At 39.9% G+C, this 27,766-nt stretch overlaps 1 protein-coding gene across 5 annotated transcripts in view; it reads left to right on the forward strand.

Annotated features, from left to right (window-relative positions):
* Positions 1 to 27,766, forward strand: part of PCNX2 (pecanex 2) — a 296,271-nt gene that overhangs the window by 104,564 nt on the left and 163,941 nt on the right. For all 5 annotated transcript variants that reach the window (XM_070471076.1, XM_070471078.1, XM_070471079.1 and 2 more), the window contains 2 exons: positions 19,315 to 19,424; positions 20,831 to 20,927. In XM_070471076.1, the coding sequence (XP_070327177.1) occupies positions 19,315 to 19,424; positions 20,831 to 20,927 (207 nt within the window). The remainder of the gene's footprint in view (positions 1 to 19,314; positions 19,425 to 20,830; positions 20,928 to 27,766) is intronic.

Raw genomic sequence — 27,766 nt, forward strand, 5'->3', positions numbered from 1 at the left:
CAGAATAGGGGGAGATGAAGTGTGTGTGTATGTGTGTGTGTGTGTGTGTGTGTATGTGTGTAATGTGTGTATGCCTATCTGACTTTGCAGAGGTCTTAATCTTGTCTTCCATATTAGAAAGTCAGCAAATAATATCTGAAGTTGAAAAAAGTCAAGAAATAACAAAAACATGTTATTTGAAAATATGGAGGAAAATAGGTGAAGGAGAAACAGCTGAAAGTCACTGCCTTCAGGCAGTAGGAATTAGAGCAAAGAGATGGATGATGTGGGCAGAGGACCACTGCTGTTCATCCCTACATGCGGAACTGCAGAGGTTCCATGAAGTCTGAAACAAAACACGTTCAGGGCCGTTTTCAATCAGTAAAAAAGTAATTGACTGATAGTATACTTATTTCTTGACTTTATGGACACTCTGCCTTTAATGTGTTACACCACAAGTATGTCTTTGATAAAATAAAAATTAAATGCAAAAGAGTATATGATATATGTTCCAGAGGGCTTTAAATAGAGAGTATATGGCATTTGTTAACTGACTTTTGAAAAGATTTTAATTTAAAATCATATTAAACTCATCAGTATCAGTGGCAGCAATATAACTGTTTATTCCTCTTTGTGGAAGAGAGGAATTCAGTAATGTCATCTTCCAATGCATCACAGTTGAATTTCTCTGGGGTAATCAATGGCATAATTCCCTCCTCACTCCTTCCATCCTTTTCATATGATTATCTTCTTTTGCATTAAAAAAAGGCAGAGGAGAAGGCTCCTTTTTCCAATACATAAGGGTAGCATACAGCTTTTGGTGGATCTGTTTGTCATCACATTTATGCTTTTGGTGGATTTGTTTGTCATCACATATATATTTGTCACATAGAACAATTATATAATTAATCAGTGCTTCTGGGTTCTTTCTTTTGAAATATAATTCCTTTATTCTGTCACAGGACCCAGGTATTCCATTCGGGAAAATTACTAAGATATTTTCTGAAAACCTCTTTCTACTGCTCTTTGGTAAAATGACTGCCTATAAAATTTGGGGGTCACAAGCTTTTCTCTGCAGGACCCTTTATATTTTGTTCTGTTATGTTCCAGTCTTTGCTTGTTTATACATTTATTTTTCATTGATTTTTTTGAAAGTCTGGTTCATTGAGATATAATTTGTGTGCTGCAGAACCCATATTTTTAATATACATAATTTGGTAAGTTTTGATAAAGAGTTTTCCAGGTGGCACAGTGGTAAAGAATCCACCTGTCAATGCAGGAGACTCAGGAGATGCAGGTTTGATCCCTGGATCAGGAAGATCCCCTGGAGAAGGAAATGGCAACCAGCTCCAGTATTTTTGCCTGGAGAGTTCCATGGACAGAGGAGCTTGGCAGGCTTCAGTTCATGGAGTCACAGACAGTTAGACACAACTGAGCACAAGTTTTGATAAATGTAAGTTTTGATAAATTCCTGCCTCCAAAACTGGAGAGATAGACAGGTAAATACAGAGAACCAAAACTTACTGCAACAGGAGCCCAGGAACAGAAGCCTCTGTGGGAACCAGTACCAAGAGGAGGAAAACCCAAACTGTAGTTGACAAATTGCTGAAGGCTCAGTGTAGACAAGTCTGAGAGTTAACCCCAAGTGAATCCAGTCATTAGGGAAGTCCCACACCTGTGAGTTTCACCCCCATGAGCTCAACAGTGAATAACTGGAGAAGAATCCTCCTGCTTTCAGTAGGTGAAGGGGGAGGAGTAACCATTTTGAAATATAGCGAAGTATTCTGTTCTTAACCAAGCCTGCCTTAAGATTTTACTGTAGCCTAAAGTACTGGGATTTTTCCAGAGCCTAACTGACCTGGAGGAAGGGAAATGCCAAACTCCAGTTTGGCTCCAGCCTTCCATGTGGGAAAGGGAAATACCCAATTCCAGCCCAGTCCATTCTTTCCATTCTGTCCCACCTAAGGTGGAGATGGAACTCAGAAGCACTTGTGAAGTTTACCATCTAGAGGCGCAGGGTTACCAAAATACGGAACTAATCGCTAGACTGTAGAGTTTCCCAACCTCACACATTAATACCATATTACTAAAGGTCTGTTTACCATAGTTCCTTTTACCTCTTACATGTCTGGCTACCAAGAAAAAAAATTACAAGGCATACTGAAAAGCAAAAAACACAGTTTGAAGAGAAATATCAAGCACTGGAACCAGACCTAGATATGACAAGGATATTGGAATTATCAGACTGAGAATATAAAACAACTATGATTAGCATGCTAAAGGTGCTAATTTATAAAGTGGACTGCAGGCAAGAACAGATGCACAGTGTAAGCAGAGAGATGGAAATTCCAAGAAAGAACCAAGAAGAAATGCTGGTGATTAAAAACACTCTAATAGAAATGAAGAATGCCCTTCGTGGGCTTATAAGTAGATTGGACATGACTGAGGAAAGAATCTCTAAGGAAATGTCAATAGAAACTTTCAAAATGGAAAAGCAGAGAGAGAAAAGACTGAAGAAACCCCAGAATATCCAAGAACTTTGGGACAACTACAAGAGGTATAGCTTATGTATAATGGATATACTGGAGAAGAAAGAATGGACTATAACTAAGAATGTTCCTGACAGAACTATCTAAAACTCCATCAATAACACATTTTCCTAGGGGAAACAGACATCTGAGCTGGTTATATTGCTGTGATGGAAACAAGACATTAAAAAGTTCAATGAATTGACTTCCCAAGTCACTCCATGAGTGGTCAGACCAGAAACCTCACTTCTAGATTCTCTGTCGGTGTCAACTGTTAAATCAGACCTGCTTACTCTAAACCTTTGACTTATGATCAACCTTTGTCTCATGCGTCATGTTTTTGATCAGGTAAGCCTCATTTGACAGTGAAAAATAATTCATTGATAATAGTATTGTTGTTGAATCTATGGAAGACAGAATATTCTTCCAAACATCGGATCCTTTCCACAAAAGAGCAACTCACTGGATTTCTTAGATTAATTTCTAAAGGAGAAAGGTATATGCTCTGAAAAACCCATTTTATGTGACAAATGTTTTTTGTTTGTTTGTTTTATTTTTGGCTGTTCCACTCAGCTTGGAGAGATATTAGTTCCCCGACTGGAGATTGAACCCAAGGCCCTGCAATGAACATGCCCAGTCTTAACCACTGGACCTCCAAGGAATTTTCCTTGACAAATGTTGAAGGCTCATTATTACCAGTTCAAATATTATCAAAATTAATGTACACTCCTGGGGTTATGAAATAACTTTTTCTTGCAAAGTTCTTAAGAATCTGGAATTCAAAAAGATAGAACTCTTTTGGGAATTTTACCTAGCTGTGGGACATCTGCAGTCATTCCCTCACCTCCCCACGTCCAGTTCCTTCCTCATATCAGAAACTGCTAATCAATGACAGCATTTTTGCTCACTGATGTCAGTAGGGCTCTGAGATGCCCAGACCGTATTACAGACAGCCAGTACCAAATGATCAGAGCCAGCCCAAGAGATAAAATCTATTTACCATCCTGGGCTGAGACTTTTATTTCTGTTTTCCTTTCTGTTTATGGCATGCCATCAGCTTAAGTCACTGTTGGATCAGAGTAAATAGATTCCACTTTGAAGGCGCACCGCCAACTCTGTTATGGGGCTGAACGCTTCAAAGACTCTGGGGTTTGCTTACATGTTGAAACAGGCTTTTTACCAGGTGAAACTGGGGTACATTGAAAGATTTATTTCGTCTCAGAGAGATATTGACTTTCTTGCTCAGCATAGAACAAGCATGCCTTGTGATAAACAGCATGATCTGCTGTTAGAGAAGCTTAATGTTCTATCTCAGTTTTGAAATACCTTTTAGTTAAAAATAGAGCAATTTGCATTTCTCCCTTCTCATTTGTGAGTCCTGAGTATTCTAATGGTCTCAGATAGAGTCCCCACTTTAAAAAAAAATAGCACCTATTAAATGCCGTGAATTGATTGAATGTGTTGAACAAATTGGCAAGGGGATCCTTAGGGAAAAAGAAAAGCTCACCCACATTCAACCTAACATACCCAGAGCTATGATTCCACTTCTTATTTAATGATGCTTTTGTTTATGACTTTTATGCTTACACTTTGCACTACTGGAATTGACTTTTTTCCCCTTTTATCTCTGCTGCGTAGTGATGGATTGAAGGGCCCTTGTGAGCAATTTCAGCATGTCAGCTGCCTTGCCAAGGATGTGTTCTTGATATGTATTTATATCCGTGATCTTTATTATTCTCACTTGATTGAAGCAGATTGAGGGACTGGGGTTTAATTTTGCTCTCTGGAATATTAATTAGAGGAAGAAATTTTATTCCTCTTTTAATTTCATATTCTTTTTGACTCATCCAAGATGGTAGCAAGTAACATGTAAATGGACTCCCTCATTGACTTAACTATTTGACAGTGATATACAGAATCAACCAGAATGTTTGCTCCCTGGAGAGATGGCTCAGGAGTTAATTAGCTGGGCTTTCTGTATGTCTGGAAAAACCATGATTTCTATTTTTTTATCACCCCTTACAAAGAGATTCTATTTTATTGATGGCAGGGACACCCAGAGGTGGAGGTACATTATTATAATTTAATGTTTCGCAAGCATCATTAACAACTGCTGTGGGAGTTTGCTCACATTCTTCCAGATACCACAGGGTTGCAGCTAAAACAATGGCTTTTCCCCTGCATTCAGATCTTTAATATAAATATAAAACAAACTCATAGAATGGTTTTAGTTCTGAAATAGACCTTACATATTCCCTATCCCAGCTCCTTCATTTTATTATTTAAAGTGAGGAAATGGAGGTCCAGAGAGTGATGAAAAGATTTAACATTACACTTCCCAAATCTTATATTTTTTCAAAATCTCACTTCCATGCCCTTCTCCCTAGCACATTTGAAGTATAAATATATTTTTCTAGTCAAAAGAACTCTTCACAGGCATATAAGATACCTTCCAGATCCATGGTACTTTAATTTTCAGAATAATTTCCCAAGTGTTTTCTCATTTGCCCTTTTTTTTTAATAACTCCATGTAATGCATAAAGAAGGTAATAGCATTTCTATATTCCAGTGGTGAATGTGAACAGAGTGCTGAAATTTTTGCCTAAGGGCACATGGCTAATTCACATTGTTTTCTTTTTTTTTTTCAATTGTAAAATGGATTAGTAATAACTACTTCATATGAATGCTGTCAGAAGTGAATGAAATTAAATTGATAATGTATATAAAGTGCCTAGCTCAGGAGTTTTCATTAAATGGTATGGTGGGCAGGATTCTGAGATTGCCCCAAGACTCCTGTCCCCTGGTATGCCCACACTGTATAATTTCTGCCCTCTGAATGTGGGTGATCCAGGAGGATGATGAGGTGTCACTCTGTGATTAGTTACATCATCTGGCAAAGGTGGAGGGATTTTGAGATGTAACCAAAGTTCCTAACCAGTTAACTTGAAGTCAGTCAGAAGAGAGATTATCTGGATGGGTCTGACCTAATCAGGCAAGCACTTTAAGAGAAGATATAGAGGTCAGAGACAGAAGAGCAGAGACCCTCCCTGTGGCCATGAAGTAAACAGTGTTGCAAATGGCCCATGGCGAGGACTGCATGTCTCGAGTCTGGCCTGTCAGATCTCTAGCAGATCCCAGCAAAAGCCAGCAAGAAAATTCAGTCCTACAGCTGCAAGGAAACTGAATTCTGTGAGCCAGAAGTGAGCTTGGCAGAAGACCCAAGTCTCAGTAAAACTGCTGCCTTGGGTGACACTGCAATCTTGTGGATTTCAGCCTGATGGAACCTGAGCAGAGGAACCAGTCATGCCATGCCCTGATGCCTCGGGCAGTACCCTGCAAGATCATATGTTGTGTTGTTTAAGCCACTGTTTGTGGGGATTTGTTGCACTGCAGTAGAGAACCAACATAAATGGAAAGTATTATTATTAATAGCATAATTAGTTGATGGTGATGATGTTGATGAACATAATGGTGATGCTGCTAATAGTAATACGTCTGAAAACGAATTCCAAGTTGTAATTCACTTTTATTACTCTAGACTTCAGATTATATTTTATGGGTAGATCTTCTATCTGCGATGGAGTGGGAATTACAAATCTTTTAGCTGTCTGGACAGCTAGTAAGGTTGGGAAGAAGGGCAGATGAATATTAGATGGGCAGTAAGTACTTTCTGTCACATTCGCTTCCTAGTAAGTTGAACATGTGTAACTGATCTCTTGGTTTCCCCTGGTGGCTCAGCGGTAAAGAATCTGCTGGCAATGCAGGCGACACGAGTTCGATCCCTGAGTCATAGGGAAGATTCCTTTGAGAAGGGAGAGGCAGCTCACTCCAGTATTGCCTGAAAAATGCCATGAATAGAGGAGCTGGGTAGGCTACAGTCCATGGGGTCGCACATGAGTCAGACATGACTTTGTGACTAAACACATTGGTCTCCAAACCCAGTCAACATCGGATTGGATCCTTAAGCTAATGTTGGATGCCTTTGACAGTGGCAGTGGACACTGATATGGGGGGAAAAAACAGGAGGAAGAATGATAGCTCAGTTGTTCAAAATGGAATTGCAGTTGAGTAAAGTAAGATCTGGAGTCAGATTTAGATAGGATGTACAGAGTTTAAAAAGGGTCAAATCCAGAAAGTGTTGTGAAATCAGCATTGGTAGGATTTGGTGGCTGTCCAGTTTGTAGAGTGGTGGATGGGGAGAGGGGAAGGTGGGTGGAAAAGAATTCCAGGCCTGCGCTATGAGCAGTGGTGGTCCCAGTAGAGATGGAAAACTATGCTCGTCCTGGCCATGCCAGTGGGAGTCTATCTTTCTCTCTTCCAAAATTCTGTGAGCAGTATTGTCCTTTTGGTGTTCATGTCGGCTCTTATCTATTCTGAATATAATTAGTTCTGTGGGAAATACAGATACTCCCACAATAACTAGTACAGTAGAAGCCTCTGTTTCCTCATGTTTAAAATGTGATCCCTGCCTTTAAAGGTGGGCTACAGTCTGAACGTGACAGTGTATGTCAAGTGGCTAGTCAAGCTTTTGCTTGGTACATCGGTTCCATTTTCGTTGATCTTGTTCGTAAGTACTTTTCTTCACCCCTAGTTTGACCATGAGCTCCTAAAGGTCATGACTATGGTTTATATATGTTTTTTTTTCATATTCTATAAAAAGTCCACTGTTGCCTAAAAGATACTCTATAAACTTTTGGATTAAATAAATGCAGATAACAGAGAAGACGGCTATGAGAAGTAAGGTAAATGGCAGTATTTTCCAGAAAGTTTGTGTGTATGTGTGTTTGTGTGTTTATTTATCTATATTTATCTGTGTTGGGTGGTTTTGTTTGTTTGTTTAGTCACTAAGTTGTGTCTGACTCTTCGGAACTTCATGGACTGTAGCCCACCAGGCTCCTCTGTCTTTGGGATTTTCCAGGCAAGAATACTGGACTGGGTTGCCATTTCCTTCTCCAGGAGATCTCTCCGACCCAGGGATCAAATCCACATCTGCCACATCTCCTGCATCGGCAGGTGGACTCTTTACCACTGAGCCGCCAGTCAGTATTTTCCAGAAAGTCTGTGTGCATGTGCTTATTTATCTACATTTATCTATGTTGGGTAGTGCCTGTCAGTCTTTCTTGCTAGCGAGTGAGCTCATTTTCCCCCCAGCACCTATTCTTAAAGGTCAAATTGGCTTTTTTTGACCACACCGTGCGAAATGAAAAAAGGTATGAAATAAGGAAACCTTCTTTAAGCAGACAGTGAAGTCTTACTCATAGTATTTGTTAATGTGACCATTTATTTGCTTACTGAACACATATTGACTGGCTGTTATGAATTAAGCTCATTGTTAGGCCCTGGGGCTGCCAGCTGGGTGTTCGGGACCATGGGGATGTCCACAGGGGCTGCTGTGGGCTGAGCACTGGGTGCGGGGGGCTCTGGAGGTGCCCATGCACACTCGGCAGTGCCTGCCCGCCGCATGGTGACCCATGGCCGTGAGATGTAAACAGAATCTGATCTTCTGGGAACTTGAGGGGCACAGAGTTTCTTTTACTTCAATATAAGATTCATGTCAAAATAGTCCTAGAAATAGGACTTATATCAAAGTGATATGATCTAGGTCTTATTTTAGGATATACGAAAACCTGGATTCAGAAATGCCCTGATGTGTAATGGGCTAAGAAAAATCTATTGCTTTTCCCTTAAAATGACTGTGTGAATCTGATATGAAGGGCATAGCAAAGTGAAATTTGGTCCATTTGCTTCTCTTTATGACCAAATTCTGTTTGCCCTGTAAATTCCATCATAGAGATGTCTCAGATTTTGCAGGAAAAAAATGCTGAAACTAGGATTCTCTTTAGAGAGGTACTTTCAAACAAAGCTGAACTTCCTTATGCGTTTTCATCAAAAGAATTCCCAAATGCATATGAAATCTACCACAGAATTGTAGGACTATTAGGCAGTTTTATTTCTACCTCATAAAAATATTTCAAAACCTGTGGGAGTTTTATGAAGCCAGCACTCATCAATCCATATCATTCCCAATTCAGGGGCCCATGAGACTTCTCTCAAAGCAAATTAGGGGCATTGATTTTTGAAGCAAACTGTCACATGATATACACTTCATATCAGTGCATAATAGGTTTAAAATCTTATCTCTGTCCCTCAAAATAAATGCATTTGTGTGTGTATATATGTGTGTGTGTGTATTTGTGTGTCTGTGTACATTTCTGTATATATGTGTGTGAGTAAAATAAATGTTATATAGTTATATAAAATTCAAGACATACAGGTACATTTAAAATATGAAAATATTTTTTAAATGTAGGGTGTTCTACTATATTCTTAAAAAATCCACTAAAAATGTCAGTCAGCATCTCCTCTCTTTCCACTTCTCTTTGCAGAAATAAGACTATTTGAGCAATGAACTGGAACTTTCAGATAAAATACCCAGTGCATTTGATTGTTTTCTTTCAAAATCCTTATTCAGATCTGTGGTTCTGTTCTTTCTCAAGTGTCAATGTTTTCTCCTCTATCCCAAACTTAAAATTAAAATATCCTGGGACTTCCCTAGTGATCCAGTGGTTAAGACTCCCTGCTTCTACTGCAGGAGTCAGGGATTCAGTCCCTGGTTTGGGAAACTAAGATCCCACCTGCTGCATGGTGTGGCCAAATAAATTATTTATTTATTAAAATACATCTTAAAAATTAAAAAATATAAACATCCTCAAATGCATTTTTTTAAAACTGTATTTCTGAACTTGACAGGCTCAACTCCTGCTAGAAGTTTGGCTCCTTAGCTGCTCCTGAGTCTGTGGAAAGCCCCATCCATCCCATAGTTAGTCTTTTACAAGGTTCCCACCTGTCCTGGGCAGTCCTGCCCAAAGAGCCTGGACAGGGAGGCAAGCCGAGGCCCCGGAGGGAGTTGTAGGTGTGGTGACTCTCGGTAACTCAGGACTGAACAGCCTGGAGGGGATTCAGTAAGAAAGGAATGGAGTGAGATTAAGCAGAAAGAAATGGAAGAAATGGACAAAGCCATTTTATCTTACTGTGTTCCCCCCACCCCAAATCATAATTATGTAAAATGATCCGGAATAGTTCCTTCTTGTTCTCAATTTGTTTATTTAGTTGTGTGTGTGTTAAATTGCAGAGCTGTTAAAACAGTTTATTCCTATGCAGTGAAAGCGTAAAAAGAGACATTTGCAGCAGGTTTCTTCTTCCTTCTTTCTCAGGCAAGCTTGTCTCAACTCTCCATGGAAAATATCTGTGTTTTAAAATAACTGGGAAACAGAAATGCTAATGTTTCCTTAATTGTACTTTATTGAGTCATCAATGTCAGGAAGTTTTTCCTTAAATTACATCCAGATTCCCTTGCTGATGTCAAAGATTATTTCCTTTAGTTTTATCTTCAGTCAGTGGCACCCAGCTGTCTCTCTTCCCAGTGCAGAAAGTTTGGGGTTGATAAACCATAAAGATTATTTCCGTTCAGTGTATTTTCTGCATGCTTAACTCTTCCTGTGAACTTCATATTTGTTTGAGAGTGGTGCCTTTTAAAATCTTTCTTATTTTTAATTTTTTTTATTTTAAACTTCTTATTTTATATTGGAGTATAACAACTTTTGTGATAGTTCCATTTGGACAGCAAAGGAGCTCAGCCATACATATACATGTATCCATTCTCCCCTAGACTCCCCTCCCATCCACGCTGCCACATAACACTGAGCAGTTTCCCATGCTATACAGTAGGTCCTTGTTGGTTATCCATTTTAAATATAGCAATGTGTACATGTCAATCCCAAACTCCCAATCTATCCCTTTGCCCCATCCTTCCCCCCTGGTAACCATAAATTCATTCTCTAAGTCTATGAGTTAGAGTGGCACCTTTATAATTAACCTAGCAGTACACATTCTCTAGCATACCCAGACCATGCTTGAATGCAGGTTCATACAGCCTTGAAGAATTATACCCTTGCATGATTTGTAATATGCTCTTCTCAAGTTCATTCCTTTGCAACCACGCTCTTTAGTCAGGCCTCTAGAAATCTGCCTCTGAGCCCCTCTCAAATAACTTCTTCCTTTGGGCTATCACCCTACCATGTGTTATAACAAACCCTAAAACAGGCATTTATCTAAAAAGATGTCCAATACTATTGAATGGCAGAGATACAGTAATAAAACAACCTGTAAAGCTGGGAGCTCTTATCAATTATAGTGATACCCAGCCTTTTGAAATGGGAAGTCATGAGATGTCCACATACTTTGCACATTTTGGCTGTAGAAGTATTTAGGGTGGTGTAAGATACAGTGCACTGAAGTAGGGGCTTGGTACTGATCTTGCCACTTTGAGTGAGTCTCTTCCATTCTCCCTATCTTATTATTTGATTAATAATTTGAAGGGATGATATTAGCTCAGTTAGAAGATCTCTTCCAAATTGAAAATAATCTTTCCTGAAGATGGCATGGTTTTGCAAATGTTGGCATTCTGAACATGAAAAAATAACTCATGTATATCCAATAGTCTTTTCTAACCTTGATTCCCTGAGAAATTTGCCTCCTATTTTATATATTATATAACTGTATCTGTTGAAAAAATGAACAATGCTAAGAACTTGGAGCTTGAAGATGTTGCCAGTAGAAAGCCTAGGGAGATGCAGGTGGTCTGCCTTTTTGCAGTCTGCCCAAGCTCAGGGGAGCCCAGGTTCTTTCTGGGAAGAGTTGTTTGACGATCTGAGGTTGGGGTAAGAAATATGCACAGCCACACCTGGAATTTGAACTCCTTGCCAACCTTCATCTCACCCTGCTTCTTGGAAGAATAACTGTGCCACTCTGGCGTCATCTCATTTTTACATTATTAAAGGAAATATTGTCCCTTCTCTTCTGTCCCTGTGGCCACAGAGCTGTTCAGTCATCTAACAAATGATCCTACCTCTTATGTCTCCTGCATTGGCAGGTGGGATCTTAGCCAACCAGGCTCCTCTGTCCATGGAATTCTCCAAGCAAGAATACTGGAGTGGGTTGCCGTTCCCTTCTCCAGGGGATCTTCCCAACCCAGGGATCGAACCCAAGTCTCCTGCACTGCAGGCAGGTTCTTTACCATCTGAGCCACTAGGGAAATAGTCTTTACCACTAGTGCCACCTAAAAAGCTTAAAAGCTTGCCCAGTATCTTTGTACTAATAATCAGCAGAGTTGGGAGGGAACCAGCAGTCCTGCACCAGAGCCCATGCTTTTAACTACTGCTCTGCACTGGGAAAAACCAACCTTCTGTGTCTGTGTAGATAACCTAAATAAAATGATCCAGGCAGTTCCCTTCTTAGGTCTGCATCACAGGATAAGGAAGTAACGGTTGCTCAAACCCAGGGCATCGGTACCATACGTATTTATTAAGGGCCTTTCAGGGCCTGGGCCCTGCACAGAGTGTTCAGAATACACTGGGGCAAAACATGAGTCTCTGCTGTCATGGGCTCGACCCAGTGGAGGGATCACAGATTAATCAAGTGATCTTTATACAGACCTGTAGTGACAAGCTGAGATAAATACTAAGAAGTAGAAGGAATGGGGACAATGTCCCTCCGCTATAGCTCCACTGTTTCCTATTAGATATTTTTACCTCCCGTTTTCTTGCCTGCCAACTGCTAGTTTAGTAGGTAAAGAGGGAGGGTCCCTCAGTACTAGGAGCTGTCCTTTCACGTTTGCACTGCAGAGATTTAATTAAGTGGAGAGTAAATGAGAGGAGAATTAGATAAGGGTATTGGGTGAATAAAAGTAGGTAAACTTAATTATTTAAGTATATTTAGTTTCACTTTAATTTATTGTCTGCGAAGACCATCCATCATAGGTGCCCTTTCTTTTCCAATTAATAAAAAACTAACATCGGCCTACTGCTTTGCAGCATGGAAGGTCATTTCAAATATCATTAAGGCATTGCAGCAGTATTTCAGGAAGGGTGTTGTTGTCACCTTTTTACAGAAGCAGAAGCTGAACCACTAAGTCCCTTCCACAGAATCATTCATTCCAGGAAGTGATGAGCCTGGAATCCACTTCTGCTGACATATATTCTCCTGACTTGTTTCTCCTTGTCCCTTTCAGGAACCATTATTTTCATGGTCATGGTTACTAAATCCTTCTCATAGTTATTTTTTCCTTTTTGCATTCTTAAATGAGCTGCATGTGAAAGGAAGCCCTCTGCCTTCACGAAATTGTGAATAAACATGCAAAGAGGCAAGCATAGAGAAATCAGAGGGAGGAAATGGCATTTAGCAGGTTTCTCTCTTTCAGAAAACTTTTTGTCCATGTTTTTGTAACAACCAAGTATGAGAGGAAAGAGGAGAAGGTGCAGGTGGGTTGTCCAGAGCAGGGAGAGGAAGAGTATAGGTAAGGATGGCAGGGGTCAGCTCCATGCACCCCCAGTGCCCCCAGAGCCCAGCTTGGTCTTCCCAGAAGCCACCACAGGGGAAGGACGGTATTCTCTGAATTTCTTCTGTGCGAGGCTCCACTTAAATGCCACTCTCTGGACTCATTGGAGCCTCTGCTTCCTGCCCAGTGAGCACCCAGCACCAGACACTTCGCTGTCCATTGCCTGTCACTCCTCATCACAGTTACTCGTATTCTTCCCTCCCTCGACACCTGTGCTGTCCTCCACAGAGTTGTGCTCCTTGGTGCCCGGCACCTGGGAGGTGGCCAGTAAATGTGGGGTGGATGAACTTTCAAGGAAAGACTAAAACTCCCAAGTTCCAGAATAAATTGTCTGTCACTGGGAGTGTGGTTGGAATGAAAAAAAAATAGTTTTAAGGTCATGAGATATCTTTGCTCTGATAGTCTATCATTTCTGTGGCATTTCACTGCCTGGCCCACATGATCTAAGCTACCTATTTTCTTCACCTTCTTTTCTTTCTTTTTTTTTTTAAATCTATACAATGTTTTGTTATTGAAATCCTTTCTGCCAAGGTGGTACTGAAGGTGGTGAACTGCACAAGAATATCTCTTTTTCTTTTTTTTAATTGGAGGATATTTGCTTTACAGTGTTGTGCTACTTTCTGCTGAACAACAATGTGAATCAGCTGTAAATATACATGTATCCCTTCTTGAGCCTCCCTCCCACTAACTCCCAGCCCCACCCTCTTTCCTGTTGAAACATTTTTTTCACAGGGGTCATATAAGAGGGATGAATGTACTCATGAAAACTGATTGTGTAGTCATTCTCTCAAGGATGGGTTGATGTGGTAACATTGGTGCCAAGTACAGGTCAAGGGAGATGCAAACTGCCCCTTCTCAGGGAATCCCCACAGGGCAAGTCCTACCCATGCCCACGAGTAACAGGACTAAGATATCTTAAAAACTGAAGTAGATGTGTATTAAAGATGGTTCTGATGCAAGGGGAGAGCTTCTATTTGTCTAGGAATTCAGAGAGATTGTACCAAACAGGTGGGACTTTTTATACTGGGCACTGAGGCATGGATAGGAGTTCACCAGGCAGAGGGAATGAACTCTGATTCAGGGTGGACGAGATCTCTGGGCAGATGAAATGTTGTACATGAAGAAGGTGGGGTGGTGGGGGCAGGAGGCAACACATCTTTATGGTTTCGCTGCTGTGAATCTCCTAAATGTGTGGAAGGAGGCTGAAGAATTGAGCTTGGGCCAGATCCTAGCTGACTTATTAGCTTCCTGTGGAGTAGATTATTTTGGTAGGCAATAGGAATCTCTGAAAAATACTGATGGAGGACAATCATGTGACTGATCTGCATTTTATGGGAGGAGGCCCACTCTTTTGTGACAAGGGGGATGACTCATGGGGTTAGTGGAGTGAGAAGTGTTGTAGGGAGGGATGTGGAGACCATCGTTAGATCTTCCCATTATGAAGCTGTTAGCAATAGCCCTGGAATGAGGCAGTGGATGGCTGACCCTGTTGGATGCAATGAAAGGAAGGGACCAACTGGAGGTGTATTGCAAGGTGCATCGATAACATGTTAGGACCAGCTGACTGTGGATAGAAGGAGAGGAAACAGCCCAGGACAGTCTGGCACAGAGCACTGAGTACCAGTCACCAAGTAGAGGCTACACGGAACCTCTCATACCAATAACTTTAAAAAATGTCCAGGCATATAGAAAAGTACCCTTGCAGCAACCTGTGTGTATGTGTTATTTTCTGAAGAATAGCAAGCTAACACAGTGTTCAGAGATGTAAAGTAACTTAACCAAGGCCACACAGCTCATCCCTGGCAGGACTAGGATTCAAATCTGTGTCAGCTCGCCTTGAAGCCTGTGCTGTGAGGAGGTGCCCTGCGTGACAGAAGCACTGGCTGGTGAGGAGCCTCCTGCAAGGCTGACAGGGGCACTGGAGGAGAGGAGAGAGCACCCTGGCTTTGCAGCGTAACTGAGGGGGGGAAACCTTTGCATTTTTATTTTGTTTTATTGACATCTAGTTGGTTTACAATATCATGTTAGATTCATAAAGATGTCAGCAACTTCAGCATCTTTATAGGCAGGGCAGTTTCTGTTCAGTTGCTAAGTTGTATCTGACTCTTTGCAGCCCCATGAACTGCAGCATACCAGGCTTCCCTGTCCTTAACTATTTCCCTCAGTCTGCTCAAACTCATGTCCATTGAGTCAGTGATGCCATCCAATCAGGCAGGGCAGTAGGGACCAATGAAAAAAAAAGAAAACTAGAGGCCAGTATCACTGATGAATATAGATACAAAAATCCTTAACAAAATTCTAGCAAACAGGATCCAACAACATATTAAAAAGATCATACATCATGACCAAGTGGGCTTTATCCAAGGGATGCAAGGATTCTTCAATATTTGCAAATCAATCAGTGTGATATACCACATTAACAAATTGAAAGATAAAAACCATATGATTATCTCAATAGACCCAGAGAAAGCCTTTGACAAAATTCAATATCCATTTATGATAAAAACACTCCAGAAAGCAGGCATAGAAAGAACATACCTCAACATAATAAAAGCCATATATGATAAACCCACAGCAAACATTATCCTCAATGGTGAAAAATTGAAAGCATTTCTGCTAAAGTCAGGAACAAGACAAGGGTGCCCCCTCTCACCACTACTATTAAACATAGTTTTGGAAGTTTTAGCCACAGAAATCAGAGCAGAAAAAGAAATAAAAGGAATCCAGATTGGAAAAGAAATAAAACTTTCAGTGTTTGCAGATGACATGATCCTCTACATAGAAAACCCTAAAGGCACCACCAGAAAATTACTAGAGCTAATCAATGAATATAGTAAAGTTGCAGGATATAAAATTAATACACAGAAATCCCTTGTATTCCTATACACTAACAATGAGAAAACAGGAAGAGAAATTAAGGAAACAATTCCATTCACCATGACAATGAAAAGAATAAAATACTTAGGAATAAATCTACCTAAAGAAACAAAAGACCTATATATATAAAACACTGATGAAAGAAATCAAAGATGACACAAATAGATGGAGAAATATACCATGTTCATGGATCAGAAGAATCAATATAGTGAAAATGAGTATACTACCCAAAGCAATCTACAGATTCAATGCAATCCCTGTCAAGCTACCAGTGGTATTTTTCACAGAACTAGAACAAATAATTTTATGATTTGTATGGAAATACAAAAAACCTCGAATAGCCAAAGCCATCTTGAGAAAGAAGAATGGAACTGGAGGAATCAACCTGCCTGACTTCAGACTCTACTGCAAAGCCACAGTCATCAAGACAGTATGGTACTGGCACAAAGAGAGAAATATAGATCAGTGGAACAAAATAGAAAGCCAAGAGATAAATGCAGTCACCTATGGACACCTTATCTTTGACAAAGGAGGCACGAATATACAAAGGAGAAAAGACAATCTCTTTAACAAGTGGCGCTGGGAAAACTGATCAACCACTTGTAAAAGAATGAAACTAGAACACTTTCTAACACCATACACAAAAATAAACTCAAAAAGGATTAAAGATCTAAACGTAAGACCAGAAACTATAAAACTCCTAGAGGAAAGCACAGGCAAAACACTTTCTGACATGAATCACAGCAGGATCCTCTATGACCCACCTCCCAGAATATTGGAAATAAAAGCAAAAATAAATGGGACCTAATTAAACTTAAAAGGTTTTGCACAACAAAGGAAGCTATAAGCAAGGCAAAAAGACAGCCTTCAGAATGGGAGAAAATAATAGCAAACAAAGCAACTGACAAAGAATTAATCTCAAAAATATACAAGCAGCTCCTGCAGCTCAATTCCAGAAAAATAAACGACCCAATCAAAAAATGGGCCAAAGAACTGAACAGACATTTCTCTAAAGAAGACATACAGATGGCTAACAAACAGCTGAAAAGATGCTCAACATCACTCATTATCAGAGAAATGCAAATCAAAACCACAATGAGGTACCATCTCATGCTGGTCAGAATGGCTGCTATCAAAAAGTCTACATACAATAAATGCTGGAGAGGGTGCAGAGAAAAGGGAACCCTCTTATACTGTTGGTGGGAATGCAAACTAGTACAGCCACCATGGAGAACAGTGTGGAGATTCCTTTAAAAAACTGGAAATAGAACTGCCACATGACCCAGCAATCCCTCTGCTGGGCATACACACTGAGGAAACCAGAATTGAGAGAGACACATTTGTATCCCAATGTTCATCGCAGCACTGTTTACAATAGCTAGGACATGGAAGCAACCTAGATGTCCATCAGCAGACGAATCGATAAGAAAGCTGTGGTACATATATACGGTGGAGTATTACTCAGCTGTTAATGCATTTGAATCAGTTCTAATGAGGTGGTTGAAACTGGAGCCAATTATACAGAGTGAAGTAAGTCAGAAAGAAAAACACCAATACAGTATATTAATGCATATATATGGAATTTAGAAGGATGGTAATGATGACCCTATATGTGAGACAGCAAAAGAGACACAGATGTAAGGAACAGTCTTTTGGACTCTGTAGGAGAAGGTGAGGGTGGAATGATTTGAGAGAATAGCACTGAAACGTGTACATTATCATATGTGAAACAGATCGCCAGTCCAGGTTCGATGCATGAGACAGGGTGCTCAGGGCTGCTTCACTGGGATGACTCTGAGGGATGGGATGGGGAGGGGAGGGAGGTGGGAGCGGGGTTCAGGATGGGGAACACATGTACATCCATGGCTGATTCATGTCAATGTCTGGCAAAAACCATCACAATATTGTAAAGTAATTATCCTCCAATTAAAATAAATAAAAAAAGAGAGAGGATGTCTGTCCTCCATGTTGGGATGTGTGTGGACTAAGAAGAGGACTTCGTGGACATGAAGAGAGGGTTGGCCCAAGAAAGAAAGAAGGACCCCTGTCCCTGAGCATGGGAAGAGGGGGCTGAGAGGGGGCTTTGCTGACTCCAAAGGGAAGAGAAGAGGGAAGCAGAGAATGCTTTTCTCACTGCTCTGGAATTCACCAGCAAATTTGATGGGAAGAATCAGAAAAATAACAGGTAAAGCCCTGGAGCCTTCAGAACCCCAGAGGCTCCCTGCACCAGCCTGAAAACACTGATCTGAGAGCCTGGAGGAGCCCTTGTGGAGACTGGATGCATGGAGGTGCGTCAGCGGCCGGCCTTGCCACCTGATTGCTCCACTGCAGCTCCGCAGCCCCTGCGAGGCTGGGGGCCTTCAGTTCCTTCCAGATGCTGCTCTCCAGGTCCTGGACCTTTGCTGGGGCGGAGATGGAAGGAATACATTTTAATGTCTGTGAAACTGAAACCCTTCTCTGTACCCGGTACAACATTAACTCCTTCAGCACATCTGAGTAGTTACAAGTATAATCTGAGCACAGTTGACTCAGTCACTTGTATTTTTGATTTTAAGCAAAATGAACAATTTGTCCTTATCAAATAAGGCACTTGGTGAGTTAAGGGATCAAAATCTTAAGGGAGCAGTTTTGGAATCCTTTCCTCAGTCCAGCTTTTGGAAGCCATCGGCAGATTCTCTTGATGGAGGTTGAAAAGGCTGAATATACAGAGGTTTCCTTTTTTGTGTAAAAGGCATGATGCTTGTATCAGGAAGGAGACCTCGGTCCCAGATCACTGTGCTGCTCACAATGGGAACACATATTCCCTGCGTCTCTTCTTTGCCCTGGGTGCAGTGCCTCAGTTATTGGCATCTGGGCCGATATCCAATTAATTGTGAAGTATCTTGCTGTTTTCCTTTCGAGCCATTTTTCTCTTCACTGAGCCTTAGTCCACTAGTTGATTTGGTTTCTTATGCGATATTGACACATCTATAGGAGACGCGGATTTAATCCCTGGGTCGGGAAGATCCCCTGGAGGAGGGCATGGCAACCCACTCCGTATTCTTGCTTGCAGAATCCCATGGACAGAGGAGCCTGGTGGGCTACAGTCCATAGGGTCGCAAAGAATTGGGCATGACTGAAGAGACCGAGCTCGCATGCACTCACTCCGTTTTAACCACTGGTTAAATAAATATTAATAAATGCAATCTTTATAGTTGTTATTAAGTATTGTATTGAATTAAAAAGCAGCAACATGTGGTTTATGTTCCATCTTATAAAAATCCTGTACTTAATTTCAGAAAAGATGAAGTAAATATATTCTTATAGATGTGTACAATTTGTTTGAAATGCCCTCTCAAAATCAATGATGGTACATTCACGGGCAAGATTTCCAGGAGCCATCAGGTGCTTGCATGTCCACTGGTGGGAATGATCCCAGGGCACCATGTCTATCCAGCTGGACCTTGGGGAAGTCAGCTAAGTATGTTATGGAATGTGATCCTGGTCTTCCACACCCAGCCGTGGAATGACTTGGCTCTCTGATCTTTTGCTCAGGAACCCTGGAGCACGCAGCACATTCCGGCGCTGTTTTCAGCTTTCTGTGGCCTCTTGGTTGCACTTTCCTACCATCTGAGCAGGCAGAGCAGCGACCCCTCTGTACTCCTGTGAGTAACACACACACACAGCTGTCCACTGGCCCTGCAGCCTCACCCTCTCATCCAGTGCTCAGGGTGCTTGACCTCTTGCCCTGTTAAACCAGCTGGTCCCTGGGTGATGGTGGGAGAAACCCAGGACTAACCAGAAATGAATGAAAACCAGAGGTCAAGTTCAAGGACACACTGAACCTTGGCCCTGGTGCTTTTGGAGTAAACTCACAAAGCCAGGGATAGATGTCCTCTTATACCCAGGCACTGTCTTTGACCTTCCCTTGGGGAGTTGCATGAGAAGCACTGACCTTGACAAGTAGGCCCTCTGGGTCCATGAGGCGGCACCACTGCCTTTATGCCAGGGGGATAAAGTCTACCCTGGGGAGACTAGACTTGCCTCTCTGAAAGGAAAGGTTTTGTTTTGTTGCTTTTTGTTCTTAGTATGGTCAGTGCCCTCTGGATTTAAAGTGAAGTCTGTGCCAAAGTTTTAAAATGTGTTTAATAATAACCCTTAGTCACTAGGAAATATACCTTCAAATCTTTCCTTTCTTTGTATCTTTTAAGTGTTTGATAAATATGCACTTTGGACCTGAAAACCCTTCAGGTGATGCCATAGTTTCAGGTACCAGTCAACCATCAACCATCAACCATCAACCATCTCATTTGGCCACATTTATGGGAGATGCAGTAGACCTAGATTTGATCCCTGGGTAGGGAAGATCCCCTGGGGAAGGAAATGGCAAACCCACTCTAATATTCTTTCCTAGAGAATTCCATAGACAGAAGAGCCTGGTGGGCTACAGTTCATGGAGTCACAAAGACTTGGACACGACTGAGTGACTAACACAAGGGAGATCCTGACTTAAGTTATAAAAGTGGATAGAAGTGTTTTGCGGAAGTAAAAAAATGATAATTTTAGGCTGTCAGGTGCAGCAAGATGAAAGACGTGGAAAATGGGAGAATTTAAATATTATTTGCACAGATTTTCTGAACAAATATTTTACCATATTGAGGGCTGGCCGAAATAAAGAATCTCTGTGAGCTTAGCTAGCTCATGATGGTCAGTGGGACCCATACCTGCTGTGGACAGCTTTAATCTGGATGGAGTTTGAAAATTCACCCATTGTCTTTGTGATCACCTGCACACACTACTCTTTTTCTACATTATGAACAATTTAAAGGAGAGAACACTGACTTTTGTCCTTTGTGAGTGTGAGGTCAAAGGTGAAGCTGTTTCCCTCAGACTTTGAAATAGGCACATAGACTAGAGCAGTATTTCTTGAATTTTAATATGATGGGAATCACCTGAGGATCCTGTTACACTGCAGATTCTGATTCAGGTCTAGAGTGGGGCCCGAGATTCTGCATTTTCTTTAAGGCACATATTTTGAAAAGTAAAACCTGTGTATTTTTTCCATTTTCAGGTCCTTGATTCAGTGCAAATTGTTTCATAAATTTTTACATCAAAATCTAGAAGACTTAGCTTCAGACCCTCTGCCCATGAAGATGAAAGATTCTGTGGTAAGACATTTGTGCTGTATAATGTATGAGGGAGCATCTCTTGACTTGGTGTGAAGTAGACTGCTGAGCTGCCTGCTCAAATGGTGTAGACACTTTGAGTCTCTGGAAGGCAGATGCTGTGCACACCTGCCACAGGTGTTCACTTAGTCTAATGCAATTTGCCTGGATATTCAAATGAGCCACCTTCAGACAGTTCCACATACTGCTGACCCCAAGTAGCAGGTGGGATGGGCATGAATAAAGCTTAAATGTTCAGGCAAACTGCAGTCCTCTCTGCATCTTCGGTCTCTGTCTCCTGCTGAGTTCAAGGCATTCTTTCCTGTGTATTTTGGTTCAAGGTTGACATCTGTGCATCCCTTGCGAGGCACCCTTGGGCTTTAGACTTATGGCTAGGATGTTGTGGGCTTCCCAGGTGGTAAAGAACCCACCTGCCAATGTAGGAGATGTAAGAGACGTGGGTTCTATCCCTGGGTTGGGAAAATCCTGTGGAGGAGGGCTTGGCCACCCATTCCAGTATTCTTGTCTGGAGAATCCCATGGACAGAGTAGCCAGGGCGGGCTATGGTCCATATGATTGCAGAGTCAGACATGACTGAAGTGACTTAGCATGCATGCATGCTAGGATTTTGTGGAAGGGGCCGCATTATTGGTTGGAGCACAAAAGAGGAAAAGGAAGGAGGAGATGAAGGAAGAGAGAAAATAAAGGCTGTAAAAGAATAATATTGCTTCTTTGTTCACCAGGAAATGGCTTGGGAGCAGTTTCAAACACCCTCTGAGCAGGTGTATCTCTTTGATATCAACTTACAAACCTTAATAGTTTGAAAGCAAAGCTCATTGATTAGGTAATCTCCCACTTGAGTACTGAGCTTGGAGCAGTCTGCTGTCTCCCAGTCTTGCTTTTCATGTATGTGGTTTTTTATTTGTTTGTTTGTTTTTTTCTTTAGGAATAACAGATCAAATGAGAACCATTTAATGGGATATTGGTTGCAAGCTCCTCCAGCCAGGAGATGGATCTCATTTGTCCTGGTCTCTGGGCTCTAGTCCATGGGAGCGCAAAGAGCTGGACACAACGTAGTGACTGAGCACACATACATGCACCACAGCACCAGGGCCTAAGGCCTAGTGGGCGCTCAGTGCGTTCCACTGAATTTAGATGAGTTAAATTGCAATTCACCATTACAGCCAACATGATAGCATTTAAAAGAATTCATACTCAGACCTCTGTGCCTTTGAGTGTGGTTAGCGTTCAAGCTAAAGCATTGAGCATTGGTTGCCGCAGGGAATCAAAGCACAAATCACTTACTAGGAATAAGGGTTTGTTAATTATTGAATTTAATTTTTACTTCCAGTTTTATTGAGATATAATTGACGTTCAGCACCGTGTAATTGTGTCATTAATTTTAGGGCTGAGATACAACTAAAAGTGGGGTGTGAGGTGGAGCTTCCGGGACTGATGAGGTGCCAGCTAGCAAAGAAAGAAGACACTTGACATCCAAATGTAGTGTCAGCAACCAGACCTCTATTATTAATACCAGGAAAATTACAGGGATGAGATCAACCTCACACTCCCAGATTAATTTCTATAGTGATAGGGTGGCCTGAAGTCAACCCAACAGTTTCCCATGGATATCTGTGAAATAACCGCCCCCCCCCCCCCCGGTTTCATGATGATGAAGATGTTTTCTGATTTATTGCAGTAAAAATAATCTGTGAATTACAGTGAAATCTGATGAGAAATTTGCCTAGCATACAGATAGCATTTTATTAGTATGATTAGCTGTGATGGGTTAGGTGTTGCCTTACTTGATTTTGGTATTCTTTGAAATGCTTCATACAATGTAGAGCACATAACTTGTAGGTGATTTAATATGATATGTGTGTTCATTTCTCTGAAAAGATTTCTCATCTAATTATAATATTTTAAAGGGACTCTTAGATTCACCTTTTATAGTTTTTTTGTGGTGTAATACCATTTATTTCCTAGTGCAAGGAAATTTCCCTCCTTGATTTTGTTTCTTTATGTCTCTCTCTGGCTGTCTTACTCTCTTTCTCTTTCCCTATGCCTGTCGTCTCTCTCTTTCTTCCTTACATTTTAGTTTATGTGAGAAGTCCCTGGGGAACATCATACGCTCAGTTCTCCTATTCTGATTCACTTGGCCTGGGGAATCTACATGTTTATGAGACTGTTCACCCAGGTGATTCTGATTAGGTGCCCTATAGGCTGCTGTAAGGGACAGTGATCTAGAAGTGGAGATACCCAGAGCTCTAGCAGTGGGTTTACTCCATATGAGCAACACAAGTTATGCTCGCAAAGTTTATTACCACAGTTCAGTGGTTAATAAAAGTAAACTTTCCACCAGTGGTTTGCCTGGTTGGTCTTTTTCCATATGCCTCCTTAGCATGGTCTTTCCCTTTTTACCCTCATTTTCGTCACTTTCAACATTTTTTCCCATCACATTCAGATTTGTTATTTTTATGATGTCTAGAAACAACAAACAAAGTTACCTAATTTTTATGTGTATTATTCAGACTACTTCTTTTAAATAACTGGTTGTATCATCTAAGTTTTTTGAGTCCCATGCTGTCTAAATCTGCTGGGTTTGTAGTGTTGAACCAGGGCTTCTTAAGTTTTTTTTTAAAGGTTTAGGGCATGAAGTGCTACATAAAATGCGACAGTGAATTTAAAATGTTCAGTGTACTAAGATCTATTATAGTTATTAGCTAAACACATATGGATTTATCATTAAAATAGGGAACGAAACTTTAATTGAGTGTTGTTTTAGAAGTTCTGGCAAGTATAGGTCCTGAAAGAGAAAAAAAATGTAGATTATCAGTATGTTATTGTATTCATGCAAAATGCATAGAAAGTTTACGTCAACTATGATAAGAGAATTCATAAATACCACCAGAGACACAAAAAAATTAGAAAAGCAAAAACATTCTAATACATTAAAAATAACCACAGAAGACATGACAAAAACATGATTGAACTCACAATAGTAACAAAACATATCAATTGATAACAGAAATAATTTTAACAAGTAGTATCAGAAATAGAGAAAGCTACAGCAGTCTATTAAAATGTAAATGAAGTCTGAAAGTGGTGATAAACAGATATAACCTGATTTTTCATGAGAAGGCTGAAATTTATTAAATGCCGAATCTCTCTAATAACTTTATGTATTTAATATAGTTCAAAACAGTTCCAAAGGAATTATATTCAAAACTTGGGGAAATAATTCTAAAGGTTCATTTAGAAGTATAGAAGGTAAAAATAGTTTAACAAATCTGAAAAAGAAGAATAAGAAAGGAATTTAGCACTTTGAGGTGTAAGAGTACATTATAAAGATTGAGTGATCAGCAAAAATATGAGACTAATCCAAGTTTAGAGGGTGGGATTAGTGAATCAGTTAAACACAGAAAGGTGACAGAATTATTTATATGACTGTGTTATGTGAGAATTAAATGTCGCAACCAAGAATTGATTATTCAGTGTATGGTGTTAAGGTGGTTGTTTATCAATGGGAAGGAAAAGAGGATTTTATGTGCTAATCCCTCTTCAGACACCAATGTAAGTTAGAGAGAGGGGAAGAGAGATCAAATGAGACTTTCCCATCTCTGATGTTATGGCAGACTAAATTATTACAATCAGACCCTGTTGATTAATACTGAAAATTCTGAATAAAATATAAAAAACTTTTTTAGGAGGATGGGACTAACATATACACACTACTCTATGTAAAACAGATAATAAATAAGGATCTACCATATAGCACAGGGAATGATACCCAATACTTTGTAATCATCTATAAGGGAAAAGAACCTGAAAATGAAGATTTATATAAAATAAAATCACTTTGTTGTACACCTGAAATTAACATGACATTATAAATTAACTATATTTCAATAAAATAAAAGGAAAAAATCTTTCTCAAGTGTGACTAAAAAAGAATTATTAAGTCAGAATTTGAGTGAACGAGGGAACCTTCACATCTACCTCATCAGGGGACCTTGAGCCTCAGTTTTCAGCCCTCCAACTGTGGGGACGAGAAGTGAAAGCCTGCCAAGCTAGCCACAAAGGGGAGATCATTTACTTATCATGCTGGGACACTGAGCCCACTCTCAGTGGAAGGATGAACCAGAAGGAATCTGTTCCACCCTCTGCAGTGCCAGGGGAATGCAAGCAAATTCACTCCAGGGTTGAACTTAACAGCAACAAAATAATCATTTCCATGGATTTTCAGCACAAATTCTAACATCTGAATTGTACAGTCCCCCTCAATTTATGAATATACTTTAAAGTTACTGGCAGCTGAAAATGCCTTATGGCAAAACAAAGACAAAAATATATGAATCCTCTATAGAGATTCCTTCCTTCTCAGTCTCCCCAAATTCCCAAAACCATTTTTCTAAGGAATGTGAGCAGCTTTTGATAAAAATTTAAAACTGCACAGAAAAACAAAGAGCCAGAAGAAATAGATTTGCAATCACTTCAAATATTGGAATGATCAGATACACATTTTGAAACAACTCTACTTACTATGTTTGATGAAATAAAAGGGTTAATATTTAACAGGCTTCCTTGGTGGCTCAGCTGGTAAAGAATCCGCCTGCTATGTAGGAGATCTGGATTCGATCCCTGGGTTGTGAAGATCCTCTGGAGAAGGGAAAGGCTACCCACTCCAATATTCTGGTCTGGAGAATTCCATGGACTGTATAGTCCATGGGGTTACAAAGAGTCGGACACAACTGAGTGACTTTCACTTAATATTTTAAACCATAGAAAGTTTTTAAAATGATCCAGTATGTTTGAAAGAGAACCTAAAGGACCTAAACAAAGTAAAGCAATTAAAGTAAACACACAGACACATGGGAGAGAGTAGATACCTCTGAAGGGAGAGTTAGTATACTGAAAGAGCAAGACAGAGGAAAGTCTCTGGAATGCAACAATGATAGACCAAAAATTAGGATATATATACAACAGATGCAGAGATGTGAAAGATGGAATAAGAAGATCTAATATATCTATCTATTTACATTACATATATATATATATAATCAGAATTCCAGAAAAAAGGGAGAGAGACTGAAGCATAATGAATATTTGATGAGATAATATCTGAGTATTTACCATAACTGATGAAAGACCCTGATCAGAGATTTAAGAATTCTGGTGAATCACAAGCAGGATAAATTAAAGAATACACACTGGACAAACTGTAGTGAAATTGCAGTACACCAAAGACACAGACCATCTAAAATTTGTTAAACAAAATGAATAGATTACATTCAAATGAATGACAGCCTGAAAGCTACCTTACCAAGTGGAATAGTATAAAACAGAAGACAGTTTGATATGTTTAAAGTTCTGTAAAGCAAGTAACTGGCACGCTAGAGTTTGATGCCCAGTGAAAATATCTTTTAAGAATAAGGGCAAAATGAAAATATGTTAGAAAAATGCTGAGGGACTCTCAGTGAATGTAATTCTGAAAGATAGTCTTCAAGAGAAAGTAGTCTCTGATGGTCTAATTTATAAGAAAGCACAAAGAGAAAAGAAAGCGGCAGTATGTTAGTAAATCTAAGAAAATTTTGACTGTATGAAACCATCGTGAGTGTATGGTTGACTTAAAAAATGTGAAGTAGAATTGACATATGTGACTACAGTAACATTCAAGTTTGGATGGGAAGGGAAATGGACACCAGGACTTGTTAAGTTCTTTGTATGTCCAGGAGATGAATTAAAATATTGATTAAATTTAGACTGTGATTATTTAAGCTTGCATAATTGATTGTTTAGTATAACTACTAAAGGAATAGAAACAGAGCATGTAAGTTCCAACCCTGTACAGAAGGAAAAATAGAATAAAATACGGTTTTTAATAAGTAGAAAAATATAATAGGATTCTTTTGTCCCATTGTCCTTAAAGTCAATTTCAGATGGAATTTCGCACCTAAATATTAGATGACAAACCCTTAAAGCACTTAGAATCATAATAAAGGAGATTAGCTTTATGATATCAGGGTACAGAAAAAATTTTAATAACAAAACTTCTAATTCATTAAAATTATCACTTTTGATTTATCAAATAATACCTTCTTCAAGTAAGACTTAAAAATCTAAGCTACAGAATGGGAAAAGATTTTTAAAACATGTATAGTTGATGAAGTGTCATGATGACACTTAGTGTCATGTAGTGTCATGATGAATATAAAAGTTCTATAAATTATAAGAAAACCAGATATCTCAATTAAAAATGGGCAAATATCAATGGCCAAAACATGACTACATATGCAGTCTAATTTAATCAGGAAACTCCAAACAAACTATCATTTTATACCAACCAGACTGACAATAAATTAAAGTGCTTATGATACTAAGTGTTGACAAAAGTGTAGCACAATGAAACTTCATGTACTGCTAAGAGTAGAGTAAGTTAGTATAATATATCTGTTTTGGAAACAGTCTGGTATTACAAAGTTGGTATTATATCTATACACTAGAGCCAGCATTTCTACTTCTAAATACGTATCTACCCTAAAGCAAATCTTGCACATTTGTACCAGATACACACATAAGGTTGCTCATCATAGCATTTGTCATAAGAACACCAAACTGAAGCTGCTGGAAATTCCACCTACAGTAGAATGGCCTTCATAGCAAAGGAAAAGAACTTACTAGAGCTATAAATGGTGAATTTTAACCACTTAAAAAATGGCTGTTTATATTTGCCCATTTTAAACTGAGATGTCTGGTTTTCTTATAATTTATAGGAATTTTATAGTCCCTGATAGCTCAGTTGGTAAAGAATCCATCTGCAATGCCAGAGACCCTGGTTCGAT

This window comes from Odocoileus virginianus, chromosome 7 (genome assembly GCF_023699985.2).
Source record: "Odocoileus virginianus isolate 20LAN1187 ecotype Illinois chromosome 7, Ovbor_1.2, whole genome shotgun sequence".
Taxonomy (NCBI): domain Eukaryota; kingdom Metazoa; phylum Chordata; class Mammalia; order Artiodactyla; family Cervidae; genus Odocoileus; species Odocoileus virginianus.